We start from the raw sequence: 18,252 nt of genomic DNA, 5'->3' as shown, positions 1-18,252 counted from the left end.
AGGCATCATATGGAATCATCTGACGAAAACTCCAAGTTCAGAAGGAATAGCAACTTCAGGATTTTCAAGATAGCTGCCATATAAGATTTATTCAGGACCAAGCAGACGGCATAAGAAGTCATCTGGATCAAATCCCATTTCAATATGACTGTCTGCTCAAGAGGAATAGCAATAAGAAGTTTTTGATGATAATTGCCTTTAAGGCCATACTTAATATCAGATCAGCACTGTTTATTTTAAAATTATTTATAACTAATGAGACATCATATTTCTTTTAGTCAAAACAACATTTTCAAGTTGGCTGCTGTGGTGGTCATATTTCACATTTGAACAGTACCAATTTCATTCACAACCAAATTAAACCATGTGATGAATGTTTGTGTGAAGTTTCATGGTAATCCTCCAAGAAATTTAAGAAGAGTAGCAGTAACAAAATTTTGCTAGTGGACAAATGGTTGACTGACAAAACAATCACCCCATAAGGTTTTCTGGTTTATGACCAGAAGTACTAAAAACTTTTGATTTGATAAAATATGCTAATGTATAGGTATACAAAGCTGGTGACAGATCAGCTGATTTTATAGAATATGCTATGTTAATGTATGGGCATACTAAGCCCAGAAGACAGATCAGTTGAATATATCCTATGCTAATGTACACTCACACTTAGCCCTGACAGATCAGTTAAATATATCCTGTGTTGATGTACAGACATACATAGCTCTTGTGATAGATTAGGTGAATATATCCTATGTTAATACACAGGCATACTTAGCCCTAGTGACAGATTAGTTGAATATATTGTATGTTAATGTACAAGCATACTCAACCATGGTGACAGATCAGTTGAATATATCCTACATTAGTGTATAGGAATACTTAGCACTGGTAACAGATTATCTGAATATATCCTATGTTAAAGTACAGTCATACTTAGCCCTGGTGACAAATCAGTTGAATATATCCTATATTAGTGTACTGGCATGCTTAGCCCTGGTGATATATCAGTTGAATATATTCTATGTTAACATACAGGCATACTTAGCTCTGGTGACAGATTAGTTAAATATATCCTATGTTAATGTACAGGCATATTTAGCCCTGGTGACAGATCAGTTAAATATAATAATCTTGAACAATTTGTCACATGCAAATATTTGTAGGAGGATGAAATAGTTTGAGCCCAAGCATTTACTGGCTTTCCCATGTGCTCTGGAAAATATTTGCAGACATCAAGCTATGTATTATTGTTATTCTTAAATGATTATGAAATAGTTTGGTTTGAATTAATTTTGTACCTTCTGTCACATGACATACCTGCTTTATTGTAAACTCTTATTGTCGTGTAGATTAATGTTTGTAAGGGAAGCTTAGAGACATTGCGTTGTTGAATGTCTGTGATGATGACCTCCTCTGCAAGGTGTAGATTTGTTTCATGAATGATATTACTACCTCCTGGACTGGTACCAACTCGATATGTGTATCTATCTAATCCAGACTGAGAGTCAGAATAGCCAAACCATTCTGCAGCCAAGTATATACTGAAAGTAAAAGAGACTGAATGTGTTTGTCACTCTGAAAACTATCTCCAAGCAGAATTACAGTGAAACATCACAGATTAAAATTTTATTAAAAAGAGAACATTAATAATTGGTCTCTTTTATAGAAATATGATGGTTTCCCATTATAACACAGTCCATGACAGCTATAAATGTGTACCATATTATAAATGCAGTCACCTGATACCAGGGTATATTACATCTTTCGCTGCTGGAGAACATTAGTCCATCATGTTAACAGTTTTCAGGAGAGATATTAGAGTACCAATGCATGTTATAAGTAAAGTTACCTTATAGTGGGGTAAATTACCTATCTCCCTGTAGAAGTGCACTGGCTCATTAAAACAATGATTAGAGGAACCGTAAAAGTGTACCATGTTATAAGAACAGTTACCTTATACTGGGGTAAATTACCTATCTCCCTGAAGAAATACATTGATCCCTCATTATAAGACTCTTTGGAAGAGATATTGTTGTATCATGTTATAAGTACAGTCACCTTATACTGGGGTAAATTACATTTCTCCCTGGAGCTCTAGGGTGGTCTCTCATCATAACAGTCTGTTCAGAAAACCATATTTAATATACAGTTTACAGTTTTCAAAAAAGTCCTAAAAAATTGGTCTCCTCCAATACAGAAATAAGACAGCCACCAGGACAGAGCTTTGGGTCATCATGAATATTATGTAATCATACATGCCAACCCTGAGAGAGAGTTAAGAGTAATTATTGCTTATAATAAACGTCAATAAAACACATAATCTGAGCCTGATAAATGTAATTTATATATTACATGCCATAATTACAGTACACTGTACAAAAAATTTACATTTCATTTTGCTACTAACATGGAACTGCAGCTGGTCAATATTATTGTAAAAAATAGGCAAAACACACATGGATTGGTATCAGAATACAATACATACTGACAATTTATTTAATATTATATACAACACTCACTTGAACTAATCTACATGTCTAACTTTCTGTGAATGATCGTAAAGTCACCTGACATGCAATGAGCATGATAATGTTTTATGTCCGTGTGCTTTACTACATCATTCTCATATTCGTCTTTTCAAATTTGTAAAGCTCTGTTGATTTGTAACTTGCCTGATCTGACATCACTTGATGTTTAAAACGATCATTCCACTCTAACAAAATTCAGTCATATAACATCCATAAGGCACATCAGTAAAGCCTGTTTTGCTAACATCTGGCATCATGTTTTTTAACTTTAAAGTTGAAAAAACCCATGTTTTCTTTTTTTCAAATGTATCATATACAGTTGTTATAAATAGAAAATAAGGAAAACAAAGAATAAACATATATACTCTTATGCTTATCTTATGCAGCAGTCTTTGTTTTTTTCTTAATATTCTCAAATTTATATGATGAGCGGGATTAAAGAGACAACAAAAAAGATGACAAACTTTTTTGTTTTATTTTTATTATAGTTTTTAATGTACTAAGAATGTATAATTCATCTACAAATGAGCATAAGACATAATCAGGAGAAAAACACATAATGGTCATACCAATATTGTAATGGTCATACCAAAATTTTAATGGTTCGCATGTATGTGCAATTGGCAAAAGTTCATACAGTTAGTATTTGATTTTAAAATCTTTGTACCTCTTTTGTGAATTTGGTTTGAGCTAAGCCAATAAATCAGCCCCACACCTATAATAATACTGACTGGTGGTTTACAGGTTGATATCACCTATTAATTAAAGCCTTCAAAAATCTGCTGTCACTTTTGTCTGCACACATCAGTGTATATTTTATACACTTATAAGTATTTCTTGTTGCTGTGACATTTGGCTGAAGGGTTCTATTCATAATATGTACATACTATTTCCAGTTAAAATCCTATGTTTAGTGACTTCTAAATCCAAGTGGAATAACACAACCCTCTGTCCTGCAGCTATTTTGAATTCTGCACTGTGGCCAAATACCGGTAAGTGTCTAAACTGTATGCAGAAATTTTCAGGAAAGATTGGCGTACAGCAAAATTGCACATTTTAATAAACATGTGACATCAGACCCATATATCGTCCATCAGTATCAACACAGATTTATCGGACTAAGTTTAAGCTTATCTGCAGTTGATGTTCAGCAGTATGCCTATACTCTTATTTGTCGTTGTTGTTGTTGTGTTCAATGCCATTTTTCAGCACACGATAGGCTACACATGGCGGCCAGTATTAATGGTGGAGGAAGAACCCAGGAAAACCCCGGAAAGAACCACCGACCCACGAGAAGCTACTGGCAAGCATTCTCACATACCGACATTGGCTGAATCAGAGACTCAAACCCACACAAGCAGTGGTGAGATGGCAGTGATCCTTATCGGAGAGCACTTTTGACCACTCGGCCACTCGGGGCCCCATACTCTTATTTAAAAACAAAATTTTATCAAAACACAATGATCATTTCACTACTGATTTCAATGCTGAATAAAGTGGCTGACAATATTCAGCCCTGAGGTATACCCATCTCATGAGTAGCTTTCACAAAGGGTACTGCCAACCTTAGCTCTGAAGATACGATCCTTCAAACAATTGAATATAAAATTAGGTAGGTGGCCCCTCAGAACTATGTTGAATAAGTCATTCATTATGTATTACTTTAATGTGGTGTCACAGTGTTCTCCAAATTAAAATAAATGGCAACTGTAAGTGCTTTCCTAATGAAAGAGTCTCTAATAAATGATTGAAGTCAGACAAGATGGTCTTTTGTGTTTCTCTGGCATCTGGATCTACACTGAAAGTCTGTTAGTTGTTTGTTGGATTCCAGATACCAGAGTGCACAATCATTTACTGTCTGTTCCAAGGTTTTTTTTGTTAACAGAAGGGTCAGATTGATTCCTTCCCGGTTCAGGTTCAGGTTCAGGTATCAGTCATCATATACAAATATGTAACAACTTGAGATTAATGACGGAGCAGTAGAAATCTTAAACATTTTGCATCTTTTCAAGATGGATTCAAGATATAGCAGAACTTCTTTCCTAAAATTAATGTGATCTTCATAAATATAAAACAGAAAATACACAATATACAACAGAAAGTGCACATGCATAACCCAAAAATATGCATCCACAAAAATGAAACGAATGTAATTAAACATAATATGCATGCATAGACTGAAAAAATGTAAAACAAGTTTTACATCTTTCCTGCAAATTTTGACTAGTTTATCACTTTAATTGCACAATATCATAAGTCTGTCAAAGATGTGCAAACAGTATCATAATTATCATCATGAAATTACTAACTTAATTAACATTACTCACTCCGAGGCCTGGTAATAAATATCAGTCCCTCTAACTCCATCTAGTACTGTTCCTGGGATAGGGGGTGAGTTATCCAGGGTGATTCCATCAGATGTCACTGTTGTACACATGTCAGCACCATTACATGCTGTGATACTCGTGTAGTAGGTCAGGCCTGACACTAAGGGCAGGTGGTAAAGTGTAACCTCTGCAAACAATGTTCAATATTCAACGTTTTTGCATAAGAGCAGAGCAGCGTTCCATGAAACACCACGTCTCAACTGTCCTTCATATTATGATGTAGGTTTTGTTTATGCAGGTGAGACAGGAACCATTTGCATATCAAAGTTGTTTTTTACCAACATTTAAGCTGAATGCAGATACCGCAGATATCTGACTGTCAAAACTTGAATGCAGAAACAATGTTGAAGAGATGTGACTGTCAAAACTTTAATACAGCAACTGGTGTAGAAATATGACAGTCTAAACTTTAACATAGCAATTGATATTTATCATATATGACTGTCAAAAGTTGAATACAGTAATTGATGTTGAAGATATTTCTGTCAAAACTGAAATACAGCATCTAAACATTGTTCACGATGACATCACTGCTTCTATTGCTACAGCAAAAGACAAGACAAAACTGAAGGTCATTATTAGGTTATTAAAATAGGAGTTCCCTTTTTGTTATCTTCTCTTTCTTAGTTTCAGAACATGTACTATCTGACATTGTTCCAGTGATGCAAAGTAGCATTCCCTTCTAAACCCAATTGTAAACTGATATAACACATGTTCTTTATATGTTCTAACTATTTAAAACCACTGTCTTGTCAAAATATCACCCTGATTGTTAGTTTGTCCTGATTAGTATTTAGGAACTCCAGTGTTGTGGACATAACATGCCATTACTAATGTTTATTCAAGGGCCACTTTTGGGTATAGGTCCCAGATTGTAAACATGAGCTATGGTTATATGACTATCTTGGTTTTCAGTAGGTTCATTTCACAGAACAGGTTTGAGGATTGGTTTTATAATACTTCTGAAAATAATTTAGGGTGTCCCAAGACTTAGGGTGTCCCAAGACTTACAGTCAGTATGAGTAATTTTTAAAAAAAAGTATTTATATATACCATAATTGATGTATATATTCTACAATTTAATGTTCTTACGGGATACCTACCACTCTTGATACCAATATTCTGCTCTACCAGAATATCTTCACATTGTGGACATCTGCCAACACTGATGTAGTATGACGTAACTGCAGAGTGGGGGTCATAAAATCCCTCCCAGCGAACAGTCAAATTTTTCAAGTCTGTCTGGAAGTCCAGGTCCTTGATACCCAACTGGTCTGCCAAGGAAGAATTCCCATCATAAACATGCCCCACAATAGGTGGTGAGGCCTCCACTATGTAGGCCCAGGATGTGGCAAGGGATGACAGACCTAAATTGTTGAAGGCCTGTAACATAAACATTAGATTTATAATGTACCTTGGCATGACCAATTATATCTGTGATATTGTTTGGCAACTGACAGACATAGCACATTAGTAGGTCAGGGCAAAAGACAAATGCCATTTCCCACCAATGCAAGATGACATGAATTTTTTAAATTCAAATGACATTTTTGTACTTAAAAATCTGTTTTGAGTTATAAGAAATAATTGAAAAAATACCTGATTTAGTGGGGAGCTACAGTCGCTCAGTAGTTAGTGTGCTGGATTCATGACTGAAAGGGTGCAGGTTTAAATCCTACCACTGGACCAGCCTGAGTCAGCTACCATGGTGTATTCTTGTGCAAGGCACTAATTCAATTGCCTTGGTGCTAAGTAACCTATTTGTGTAGCTGTTCTGTAAAGCATGAAACCAAACCAAAACCTGAATTTGTTGGAAACTGAAGTTGTTTTACTTGTATAACTTGTAATTTTAGGCAAAATGGCTTCAATGACCAATGTTCACTTTCTGATGCAATTTAGTCAAAGTCTCTGATGACACTCTGCTGGCTGGTGACATTACAGACAATTGCCTATTGAAAAGGAATCTGTGGAAATTTGTATTTTGCAGAGATTGCTAGCTTAATTATTTATTTTTATATCAGTTAATTAATAATGCATCACCTCATTGATAAATAGCTACAATCATTAGACTGAGGAGAATTGGAGACACTATTATGGTTTATTCTTATGAAGTTTTTAATTTTGTAGGCCATGAAATTTTGCTTGAAAAACTGAAAATCTATCAAGGTAATGAAAACTCTATATTGCTTTAGTTTTTATGTAACTTACAGAGTCCAAAACGTATCTAAACATGGTCAACTTTCTGAAAGTAAAAATAATAATTGTGGAGTACCACAGGGCTCTATCCTTGGTCTCTGTTATTTATTCTATTTATCAACAACTTTACCCTAAAGATAGGAAATTCAGTTTCTTCCACCAACCTCTATACAGATGACATTACACTAGTGAGTCGAATAAAACCAAAACTGAACTTGAAAATTACATATGAGATGCTCTGAACAGGCCTGAAGTATGGAGCAAGGAAAACAATATGATTATAAATACAAGAAAAAACAAAAACCCTACTATTTACAAGAAAACCAAAACAAGCAAGGCTAGATAGTGACAAACTCCAAGTTTTATTTTGACAACATTAACCTGAACATGACCTCTCATGATAAAATTCTTAGTGTGTTTGTAGATAACAATCTATCACGGTCTATTCACATTAAATATGTTAAAATGGTTCATTCTTATCTTTGTATACTAAAGAAAATCAGAACATTCATTTCTTTTCTATATGGGTTCATCATTTATGAAAGTTACATTCAGCCTATCTGGACTATTGTAATGTGGTTTGCTTTAGTGCCTCAAGACTCCTAAAGAGGGCCAACTGATTCAAGATCAATGTACAGGCAATTTTCAAGGGCAATGAATTTTATTAAAGTTTTACCAATATATGAAAGAATATTCTGTAGAAAGGCCAAAGTTATATATCAAGTGTCCAGAAAAGCCATTCCTTCAATGATATTTTATTTCTTTGTATGTGCTTACTGATGCTTATGTATTACAAGCTTGATATTTTTTTTTATTTTCAGAACAAGTAAATTCTTTAGTGTTGAGCCAAGTTGATGCCACATTGTGCTGTAATGACTGTATATATTGTACCTAACAGAATGTCTCAAGGTAGGTTAGTTCTTGTAACCAACTCAGTTACCTTCTCTAAATAAAGTCATTATTATTATTATTATTATTATGTCTCACACAGCATGTTTTGCCCTTACCACTGTTGTCTCCAACATCAAAGCTGTTACTGAATTGAACATGGTAGTGGCATACAAAACAATATTGACAAAGATACAAAACAAGAGAGATTACTGTATAAATGATTTAAGATGAAGATAGCAATTTTTTTCGTAAATTATATTATCCTGAGAATGCTTACCTGACAACAATAACATAAGGAAAAAAAACTTGCTATCTCCTGAGTCTAGCCTTCCTGGAAAGGTGAAGCTTGTGCCCATTACCTCCATTGACCATCATGAGGTGCAACAAGTTTTAAGCTAAGCAATACATTAAACTTGACACAAGATTATAAGAGAAAGGTTTTATTGCAATGTGATTGGGTGAGTATTCTTGGTGAAGCATATTTACTGCCCAAGAGGAGGTTGTACTGGTATCAGTCAGATCTGGTGGTCATCTGGATCCACCAGATTCAAATCTTGTCTCTGTGAAGCTAAATCCCAGAGATAAAAGCTTGACAATAGTTAACTTTACATGCAGGTTATGACCGTAATTAAAATATTACAGCAAAAGCAAGGCTCACAGAGACTGCATTCATTTCATGAGCTGAAATCTTCATGAGGTGGCTGATCTTTAGAGACTTTACAGTATTTTGAACATGAAACCCACTTCAGCCACAAAGATAGCTTGACTGGGTGATAGCCTCTTTCCCGGTTTCACCAGGAGCAGGAGTTGCTTTTCTTGTTCTACAACTTTTCTCTGTGTGCTTCAAATAATGCTTCAGGGCACAGACAGGGTCTTTGCATGGTTCTTTTCTTGACATATCAAATAGAGGTAGTGTATGACGACTTTGAATGACCACTGAGAGCAGCATATTCTTGGCTACCAAGCATGGTTGTATTGTTAGGGTCACAGAACCATCTGATCTGATCTCGTCAACTGGAAGGACAGGTAACTCACTCCCCCTGAATGCCAAAGCTGCATAATGCTATCATAAAGCAAGTCTTGTATGATAGGAGCTTCAGCCAGGTTCTGACTAAAGGCTCAAAATGATCCGAACTGAGCCATTATAACAGGGTGACAGATTTTGTCTTTTCAAATCTAGTAGGTCTTACAGCTCTTCATCTGAACCAATACTTGCCATGAAGCCTGGGAGTGTCAGAAATCATGGAGCAGTAGTTTTTGATAATAATAGGTGCCAAACATTTCTCCTTGAATAGCCAGAAAAAGAAATCTGCCATCTGTGCGATTAAGGCACTCAAAGGGATGAGTTGCTGTTTTTGCACTAGTTCCTGAATTCATACCACTTTCCCTTGAATGCTTTAAAGTGGACCAATCCCTGAATACATGCCTCTTTCCCTTGAATGCCTTTAAAGTGGACAAATCCCTGAATACATGCCACTTTCCCTTGAATGCCTTTAAAGTGGACAAGTGTTTGGCCAGTGTGTAATAGGGATGTTTGACCAGTGTATAATAGTGATATTTGACCAGTGTGTAATAGGGATGTTTGACCAATGTGTAATATGTATATTTGACCAGTGTGTGTAATATGGAGGTTTGACCAGTGAGTATTAGAGACGTTTCATTGTAAATTGTTAACAAGGTCACCTCCTTCAACTGAAACACTCAAGATCCCAATATCATACATAATAGTAACATACACAACTTTACCTTAAGTTTAAATAAACTCAGTGCTCAGTCAAAGCCAATCCTAAAATATACAAATAAAAATAATAAAATTCCCAAAATAATATAATTCCCAAAGTTTTGTCCAAAGAAAACCAACCCGGACAGATATAAAATATGGATATCCTTCTCTCAAAGACACTGGATTATTGGTGTCGGAGTCGGCACAGGTGTCTCTGGTTAAAGTGTAAGTCATGGCATCATCCAGACCTGGCTCTGATCCAACAGCCCACAGGTAATAATCTATTTCACTCTCCACTTCATAGAATACCCCATTCCAGCTAGAGAAAAAAAAATTATTGTCATTCCGCATATTAATAAAATGAAAATAAAATATGAACAGAAATATAGATTTTGTTAATGAATAGTTAAGTTCTGATTTACATGCAGATTTACAAGAAAGTCATGATGGAATCTTAAATGGAGCCATGATCAATAAACTAGTTTTGAGGGCAAAACTAATTTTACCTTACCCGATATTTTACAGTCTCAGTTTCTGGAACTAATCCCCATTCAGAGGTGAAAATTCCCTGTTGCAATCAGTAATTCTAGAACAAAAGCAACACAGATCCCATCTAATGCCCTATTCACGTCCATTGTCTCTGCTTATCATTCTCTTTTTACTAATCAAGACAGGAATTTCCTTCTTGGAATGGTGACTAGTACCAGAAAAAAAAACAATGTATTACAGCTATTAAAAAGTACATATCAGTCCCCAACTTTTGAAATAGAGGTGATAAACTCATCTTAATGTCATGCCATGATCATTGAAATACATACCAGGCCATGACTTCTGAAGTAGACATGATGAACTCATCTTAATGTCATGCCATGATCATTAAAATACCTACCAGGCCATGACTTCTGAAGTAGACATGATGAAATCATCTTAATGTCATGCCATGACCATTAAAATATCTACCAGGCCATGACTTCTGAAGTAGACATGATGAAATCATCTTAATGTCATACCATGACCATTAAAATACCTACCAGGCTCCGACTTCTGAAGTAGGCTTGATGAACTTGTCTTAATGTCATACCCTGATCATTAAAATACTTGCCAGACCATGACTTTTGAAGAGGACATGATGAACTTGTCTTAATGTCACGCCCTAATCATTAAAATACATACCAGGCTCCGACTTCTGAAGTAGACATGATGAAATCATCTTAATGTCATGCCATGACTATTAAAATACTTACCAGGCCATGACTTCTAAAGTAGACATGATGAAATCATCTTAATGTCATACCATGATCATTAAAATACCTACCAGGCTCCGACTTCTGAAGTAGAAGTGATAAACTTGCCACCCACAGTAATAGGCAGATTTGTTTTTCCTGGAACTGTGACATCAATTTTTACACCTTTAGATGTCACTGTCATTGTTCTGTTGACAAAATCAGTTGCTGAAAGACAAGATAAAGTCATAGGAGATTTAAATGAAAGTTAAAAGCCAACTAGAGTATCATGACATGTCATGATTATCTTTGAGGTAAATAATGCAATCATGGAAAGCTGAATTGCAGCCACTTAAAAATAGTCTAATACATATACAATGGTGACTTTTAACTTTGCTTTCACATCTTGTCTGGAATGGAATGATTTTCAAATTCATTCCGCATTTAAACTCACCATTTTTTTAAATGCATGCATCATTAATTTGTGTTAACTCTGAATTTTGTCTGCATTCATTCTGCATTTTGTCTGCATTCATTTGGTATTCCATTTTTGTTCCCTGATAGTTGCATAGGACATGTGCTATGAACACTTACATGTGTGGTGCTTGATGACATCAAACACATTGTATAAATACAGTTTGTGAAATTGCATTATGGGTAAAGCAGGAAATAAATGATGAAATCTGCACTCTATTTTGATTTCATTATTATTTAAGATGTAAATTTATATCCAATGTACTACATGCATTGTTCTCTTTAAATTTATATCCAAGGGACCATATGCAGATTCATTACTCTGATTACAATACAATTATACTGCATTTATATTTGGTTATATTTAATGATATCAGGGCTGGTTAGAAAAATGGATACAATGTATCTTTTTTATTCATTTTGCAATCTACTTCTGATTCATTTATTACTTCCCTGAGGCGATAAAACACATCTTTAATTTTTTTTGGATTTCTTTTTAGTACCTTTATCATTTCAGAACGGACTTAAAATGCTGGTGAATAAAACTGAATTGGGGAATATTTGGATGATGCTGATACAAATCTGTTGTATTATGACTGCAAGATGCCAGCCTTTTTACTCTGTTGTTGTTGTTGTAGGGTTTAACGCCATTTTCTGCACACGATTGGCTATACATGGTAGCCAGTATTAATGGTGGACGAAGAACCCGGGAAAACCCCGGAAAGAACCACCGACCCACGAGAAGCTACTGGAAGCTTTCTCACATACCCACATTGGCTGAATCCAAGACTTGAACCCACTCAGGTAGAGGTGAGATGGCAGTGATCCATAACGGACAGCGCTTTAGACCACTCTGCCACTCGGGGGCCCCCCTTTTCACTTTGAACTGATCACATGCATAATAATTCATTAGTGCAAGCAGGACATTTTTTGCTATTTTAAAAACTAAAAAATAAAAGAGAGGTTTCTGATTGATAAGAAAATAAGACAGCCAGAACAAGTGACAAACAGAAATTATGACTGCTATGACTCCACTTTTGTCTAACAAAGGCTGCCAATCAATCAAAAAATGGCACTAGAAATCTTCAATAATGAATAACAAGATTGGTACTTCTTAGTAACCCCCATCACTGGATCTAATAATGCTACAAGGAATATGTTTATATGCCTAAATACTAAAGATTTATTTTTATCTATTTTATTGTATAAAAAAATTCTGTTTAAAACAGAAATTTAATAGAATTTATATCTTGTCTATTCCCAAACCTGATACAGATATTTTCATTGTTAAATAACCTTGACCATTGTGACAACAAAGGCAGTGGTTACAAATTGTGACAACAAAGGCAGTGGTTACATATTGTGTCAACAAAGGCAGTGGTATCAGATTAATATAAGTAAGTTTCACCCATACAAAAGCAGGAACCCACCCTGGCTTAGTAGTTAGCATGGCACACTCACAACATAAAGGGTGCAGGTTTCGATCCTACCATCATACGACCTTGGGTCAGCTACCATGGTGTGTCCTTGGGCAAGGCACTTTACTGCGATTGCCTCAACTCAAAATAACCTACTTGTGTTGCTGTGCTAAAATACCAAAAAGCATGCAAGATGAACAAATTGGCTAAACCATTATTCCAAAGAATTATGTATTACCTGAAAAGCCTACTCTTCAACATAATTTGTTATTACGTCAGAATTAAAGAACATAAAGGAAGATTAAAAATAACTGGGTTATACTAGTCCATACCATTGACAGTGGCATAGTACCGGTAAGTGTGACCAGAGAAGAAAATTGTAACAGACAAATGGAAGGACAACATCATTACATAATATGTTCCACCTTAAGGCAGATGTAAGAAAATAAAGGAAGATTTGAAACATTTGCATACAAATCCATACCTTTTACTGTGGCATAGTAAGTGTGCCCGCTGATCAACTGGAGATCATGAAATGTAGCATGATTAGTTATTCCAACATTCCTGAAATCTATGACATCAACTCCACCATATGAGGAACCTGAAATTACGATTTAAAATTCACCTCTTAATTATAAGAAACATTTTATTTCAAAAAGTTGACCAAATTAAGCTTAATTCAAAGGTGATTACGTCTAGTTTGCGCATTCTTTCTTTGTGAATCAAGTTTATTTGGTCATTACTTTATACCAATTGTTTAATCACTCTGTAGCCACAGAGCACATCACCAAAGAGGTTTTTCAAAGTTCATCTCCTGGACTTATCAAACACCCCATAATTGAATATTCACCCCAGGGTCTGTGCTATAGACACTACATCAGTTCCTCACACCTTGTGATTTTTAACTATGCTGGGTAGTGGTGTCAGCACATCATCCCTTTAGAACTAAATATGTGAAGCCTAGGCCAAAATTAAGAAGAAATTGACAATCAGCCACAAGTAACTTTTACTATCACATCAAGTCATTTTTGGGAACCTGATCAAAACAAAACTTTATCATATGATTTTATCAGAAAATGAGCACTAATTAAATACTACATAATTTTTAGGTAGTAAGTTACCTTGTTGATTAATTATTTTTTTAAGAAAAGAATAGAGTGGAGTAAAATATTATTTTCAATGAAATTCTATTATACAGTCTTATGAAAGAATAAATGATTAATATGAATAATGAAAGAAAAAAAATGATTTTAAAATAGTTTTAGAGGAAACCACTTAATCATGAAAGGGTAAAACAAACACTAAACAAATCATAAATCCATTACTGAAAAATAACACAATTTCTAGTACTTTCAATAATTAGGTATATCAAAGACTTCTTTTTGCCACAAACTGTTATATCTCCTCTGAATGTTTTTATGTTACCATTCATGAACATATGGCTACCATGCTAATATTCAAGAAAAATGTCCAACAAGAGTTATTAGAATGTCAGTATATAAGAGATCAAAGAGATCCTCAAATGGCCATGTTGACATGACAAACAAATGAGCTCAAATGGCCATGTTTTCAAGACATGATAAACAAATGAGGTCAAATGGCCATGTTGACATGATAAAAAATGAGCTCAAATGGCCATGTTTGCAAGACATGATAAACAAATGAGCTCAAATGGCCATGTTTGCAGGACATGATAAACAAATGAGCTCAAATGGCCATGTTTGCAGGACATGATAAACAAATGAGCTCAAATGGCCATGTTTGCAGGACATGATAAACAAATGAGCTCAAATGGCCATGTTTGCAGGACATGATAAACAAATGAGCTCAAATGGCCATGTTTGCAGGACAAGATAAATAAAATGACTTCATATGGCCAGAATTGAGGATTATAGTCAGATTGCTTGGATGAAGGATGCATTATGTATTTAAGTCAACACGAATTGCTAATCTTGAATGACAAAGAAATATCCATTTGTTAATGCAATGGCAAAATTAACACCCAGCACAAAATCAAATAACTGTACAGCAGAACCATGAATGGGTCAGAACTGGCAGCTTCTGTTCACATATAGATTTTATTATATTGATATCAACACAAACAGCAAAAATTTGGTAGTAACAATAAACTGTGGGCCCAGGACTTTACTTTTTTTTACAGAGGTGGCTTGGCATGTAAATGGGTAGAACTGTACTACTACTACTTATAGTAACTATTATTATTATTATTATTATTATTATTATATAAAAGTCTATGAAATTTTTAAAAGTGGAAATTCATTATGGACAGTTTACCAGCACTCCTGAACATTCTGATATAATTTATTAGGCATCTGTTATTGCAATTCTGAAACAAAATACCTTTTTCTGAGGAAGGGAAGGTGTAGTGAAATAACTTTTTATTACTTGTGATGACTTTATACACCATTTTCTTGTGACAGAATGGGCAGCTAGCACATGCTACACAAAAGCTGTTATCTGTCAGGCAGGTAAAACGTCATAACAGAGACTGAGTTAATGCAAATTTTGCATTGTAGAAATATAATAATAACTCTTGATGCAAAATGATTCTACACTGTGTCCATCTGATATGAAATATGGGAATGGGATGCAACAAGATGGCATACTGGTACCAAGTCTGCCAATGCTTTATTCAACACAATTTTCTATGACCTGTGTGTGTGTGTGTGTGAGATTGATTTTTAGTGTAGCTTTAACAATTTTTTTCAGTCATATTGCTATGGTGTCTGTAGTGTGGCAGTTTATAGTGTCAAGCACTGAGGCATCATGCCAAAGACATGTAGCATGATGTCTCACCCAGTCACATTATTTTGACACCAGTCCAACCAGTCCTAACACTAACCTCTTAATGGTGAGCACCTAGCGAGGCAGCTGTTAGCACCATTTTTATAAGTCTTTGGTATGACTTAGCCAGGATTCAAACCTGCGACCTCCCACATCCAAGGCGGATGCTCTTCACTAGGCCACCAAGAGCGGTCATTCCATGACCTCTGTAGCTGTCTGTGTCAAACATGATGTGAATCACCTAACACCAATTGATTAAAATAGTGATGCACAATAAAACTATATGCTAATTAGCCCCACACACCCCCGTCCAATCAGAAGATCAACACTGACAGAGGTCCATCAGATCTACCAGGCTTCACCTTTCTCTGCCTGTCTCAGGTAGTTCAAATGTGTCAGGTAGTTCAAATGCTTAACAGACTGTCAGATTCTGATAAGGAGCAAACTTATATGATGGCAGCTTTATTTAGACTCACCTGAATATTTTTATTTAAATTTTTCTGGGCCATGAAGGGAGTCTGCACAAATCAACATTCTGGACATTTAGTGTACAAATAATGAAAATTATATTGTATCATCCTATTTTGAGTAATGTATGTCATTCTGTACCTATTGCCACTTCATACTTCTGTACAGTTGTTGGATGAATGTTGATGCCATAGACTTCAAGGTCAACAAAAGACTCCCAGTGAACCATCAAATCAGACAAGGAGGCCTAGAAAAATTTCAAAAGGTGTAAATATCAGTTAATCAGTTACAGAAACTGCAATAAACTCGTCAACTCTAAATGTGAAGAATTTGTTAATGAGTGTGCCTTGGAAACCAGTGTCTCACCTGCGTCTTTGTAATGATGTACTCACCCATCTCTCACCTGCATCTCTACAATGATGTACTCACCCATATCTCACCTACATCTCCACAAGGAAGTACTTCCCAGTATCTCATCTGCATTTCCACAATGATATACTCACCCATCTCTCACATGCATCTCCACAATGATGCACTCCCTCATATTTCAATGCATCTCTAAAATGATGTAATACCCCATATATCAAAGGCATCTCCACAAAGATGTACTCACCCATATATCACCCACATCTCCCACAAAGATGTACTCACCCATATCTCACTTGCATCTCCACAATGATGTACTCCCTCATATTTCAATGCATATCCAAAATGATGTAATCCCCCATATCTCACTGGCATCTCCACAAAGATGTACACACCCATTAGTAGTACTATCAGTCTTGGAAGAGTTATTCATTGAGAGGAATTTATTTAATTTAATTTAATGATTCATTGGAATTATAGTGCTCTAACATTTATAAAAGGACTGTTTGGATAAATAAAAGCTTTAAGGAATTACTGTGAATTCATTTAAAGACATTTTGATTTCTAGCTGTATTGAAATTATTGTGAATTCATATAAATACAGTGATTTCTTATGTACTGTTGAAACATCAGTACATTACTGACCATTTGAAATTCATTTGGAACTCATTTGGATTACTAGATACTATTGGAATTGATAAAACATTTAAGATATTAGAATTACATTCATCATACTGTAGGTTATACTTAATTCTTTCACTTTGTATTTTAGGGAGATAAATTAATGTTTTCAGCTATCAACTATTGTAAATACGACACTCATTAATTTTTAAAAAATATAACATGTTATGGTCTTTAAACTATGTTCAGATTTGGCATTTGTATTATGTCCCATTTTACAATTATTTAAGAATATTTTTATATTATTCTAATTTATAGAATGACTGAAATAGTGGAAGTTATAAACTAATATCATAAATATAAGTTTACCAATACCTTTAAACATCAGAGGCATTATGAAATAAATTTTAAATAAATTAAGATTAATTATTTATAGAATACATATTTATTTATATTAATGTAAGCATTATGCCGATCATAATTTTTATTATATGAGTTCTGATTCAATATTATATCAAACTATAATATATTAAAAATAAAAATAAAAATAATAAATTATATATAATAAAAGGTATTCATAAAACTGATCATCTCTCTTTATTCATAAAGTTTAACATACAACTTTACATTTGCTGTTGCCACTGATATCACCAATGCCATCACCTCCAGAAAAGAGATCATTATGTCTCACCCTGCTTATACAGGTGAGACAAAAATTAATTATCTTTGAGATTACTCATGTTATACAGGTGAGACAAAAATGAATTATTTTTAAGTATAATCACCTTATATAGGTAAGAGAAAAATCAACATCACCAAAGTTCATGCAGAAAACTCTTTGTACCTGGTACATTTGTGTGTCCTCAGTTCCAATCCATACTTTGCCTGGTGTTGGAGGAGTGAGATCAACAGTGACACCATCGCTACATGCACTGACAGCATCCAGATACTCTGTCCATCGTTCTTTTTTTATTGCTGTTATATTGGCATGGATACAGATTACATAACGTCTCCCATCCACTAGGTAGTTGTTGTCATTCAAGTAGACACTGACATATTCTTTATCTGAGGTTGAGAGACAACTGATATTAAATAATGACAAGCAGGATTTGTACCTAAAAGGCGACATATTTCTGTCTTGTATCTCAAACA

At 34.8% G+C, this 18,252-nt stretch overlaps 1 protein-coding gene across 1 annotated transcript in view; it reads right to left on the bottom strand.

Annotated features, from left to right (window-relative positions):
- LOC149790377 (uncharacterized) overlaps positions 1-18,252 on the bottom strand; it is a 280,245-nt gene that overhangs the window by 68,740 nt on the left and 193,253 nt on the right. The window contains exons 32-39 of the mRNA XM_089972426.1: positions 17,945-18,165; positions 16,255-16,360; positions 13,325-13,441; positions 11,041-11,176; positions 9,864-10,044; positions 6,019-6,298; positions 4,856-5,042; positions 1,318-1,541 (exon numbers count right to left, since the gene is read on the bottom strand). Coding sequence (XP_089828552.1) covers positions 1,318-1,541; positions 4,856-5,042; positions 6,019-6,298; positions 9,864-10,044; positions 11,041-11,176; positions 13,325-13,441; positions 16,255-16,360; positions 17,945-18,165 — 1,452 coding nt within the window. The remainder of the gene's footprint in view (positions 1-1,317; positions 1,542-4,855; positions 5,043-6,018; positions 6,299-9,863; positions 10,045-11,040; positions 11,177-13,324; positions 13,442-16,254; positions 16,361-17,944; positions 18,166-18,252) is intronic.

Source organism: Sinohyriopsis cumingii, chromosome 10 (genome assembly GCF_028554795.1).
Source record: "Sinohyriopsis cumingii isolate HCF-2022 chromosome 10, ASM2855479v2, whole genome shotgun sequence".
NCBI classification, from domain to species: Eukaryota; Metazoa; Mollusca; class Bivalvia; order Unionida; family Unionidae; genus Sinohyriopsis; species Sinohyriopsis cumingii.
Note: the sequence above shows the minus strand (reverse complement) of the source record. Positions and strands in the feature narration are given on the sequence as shown.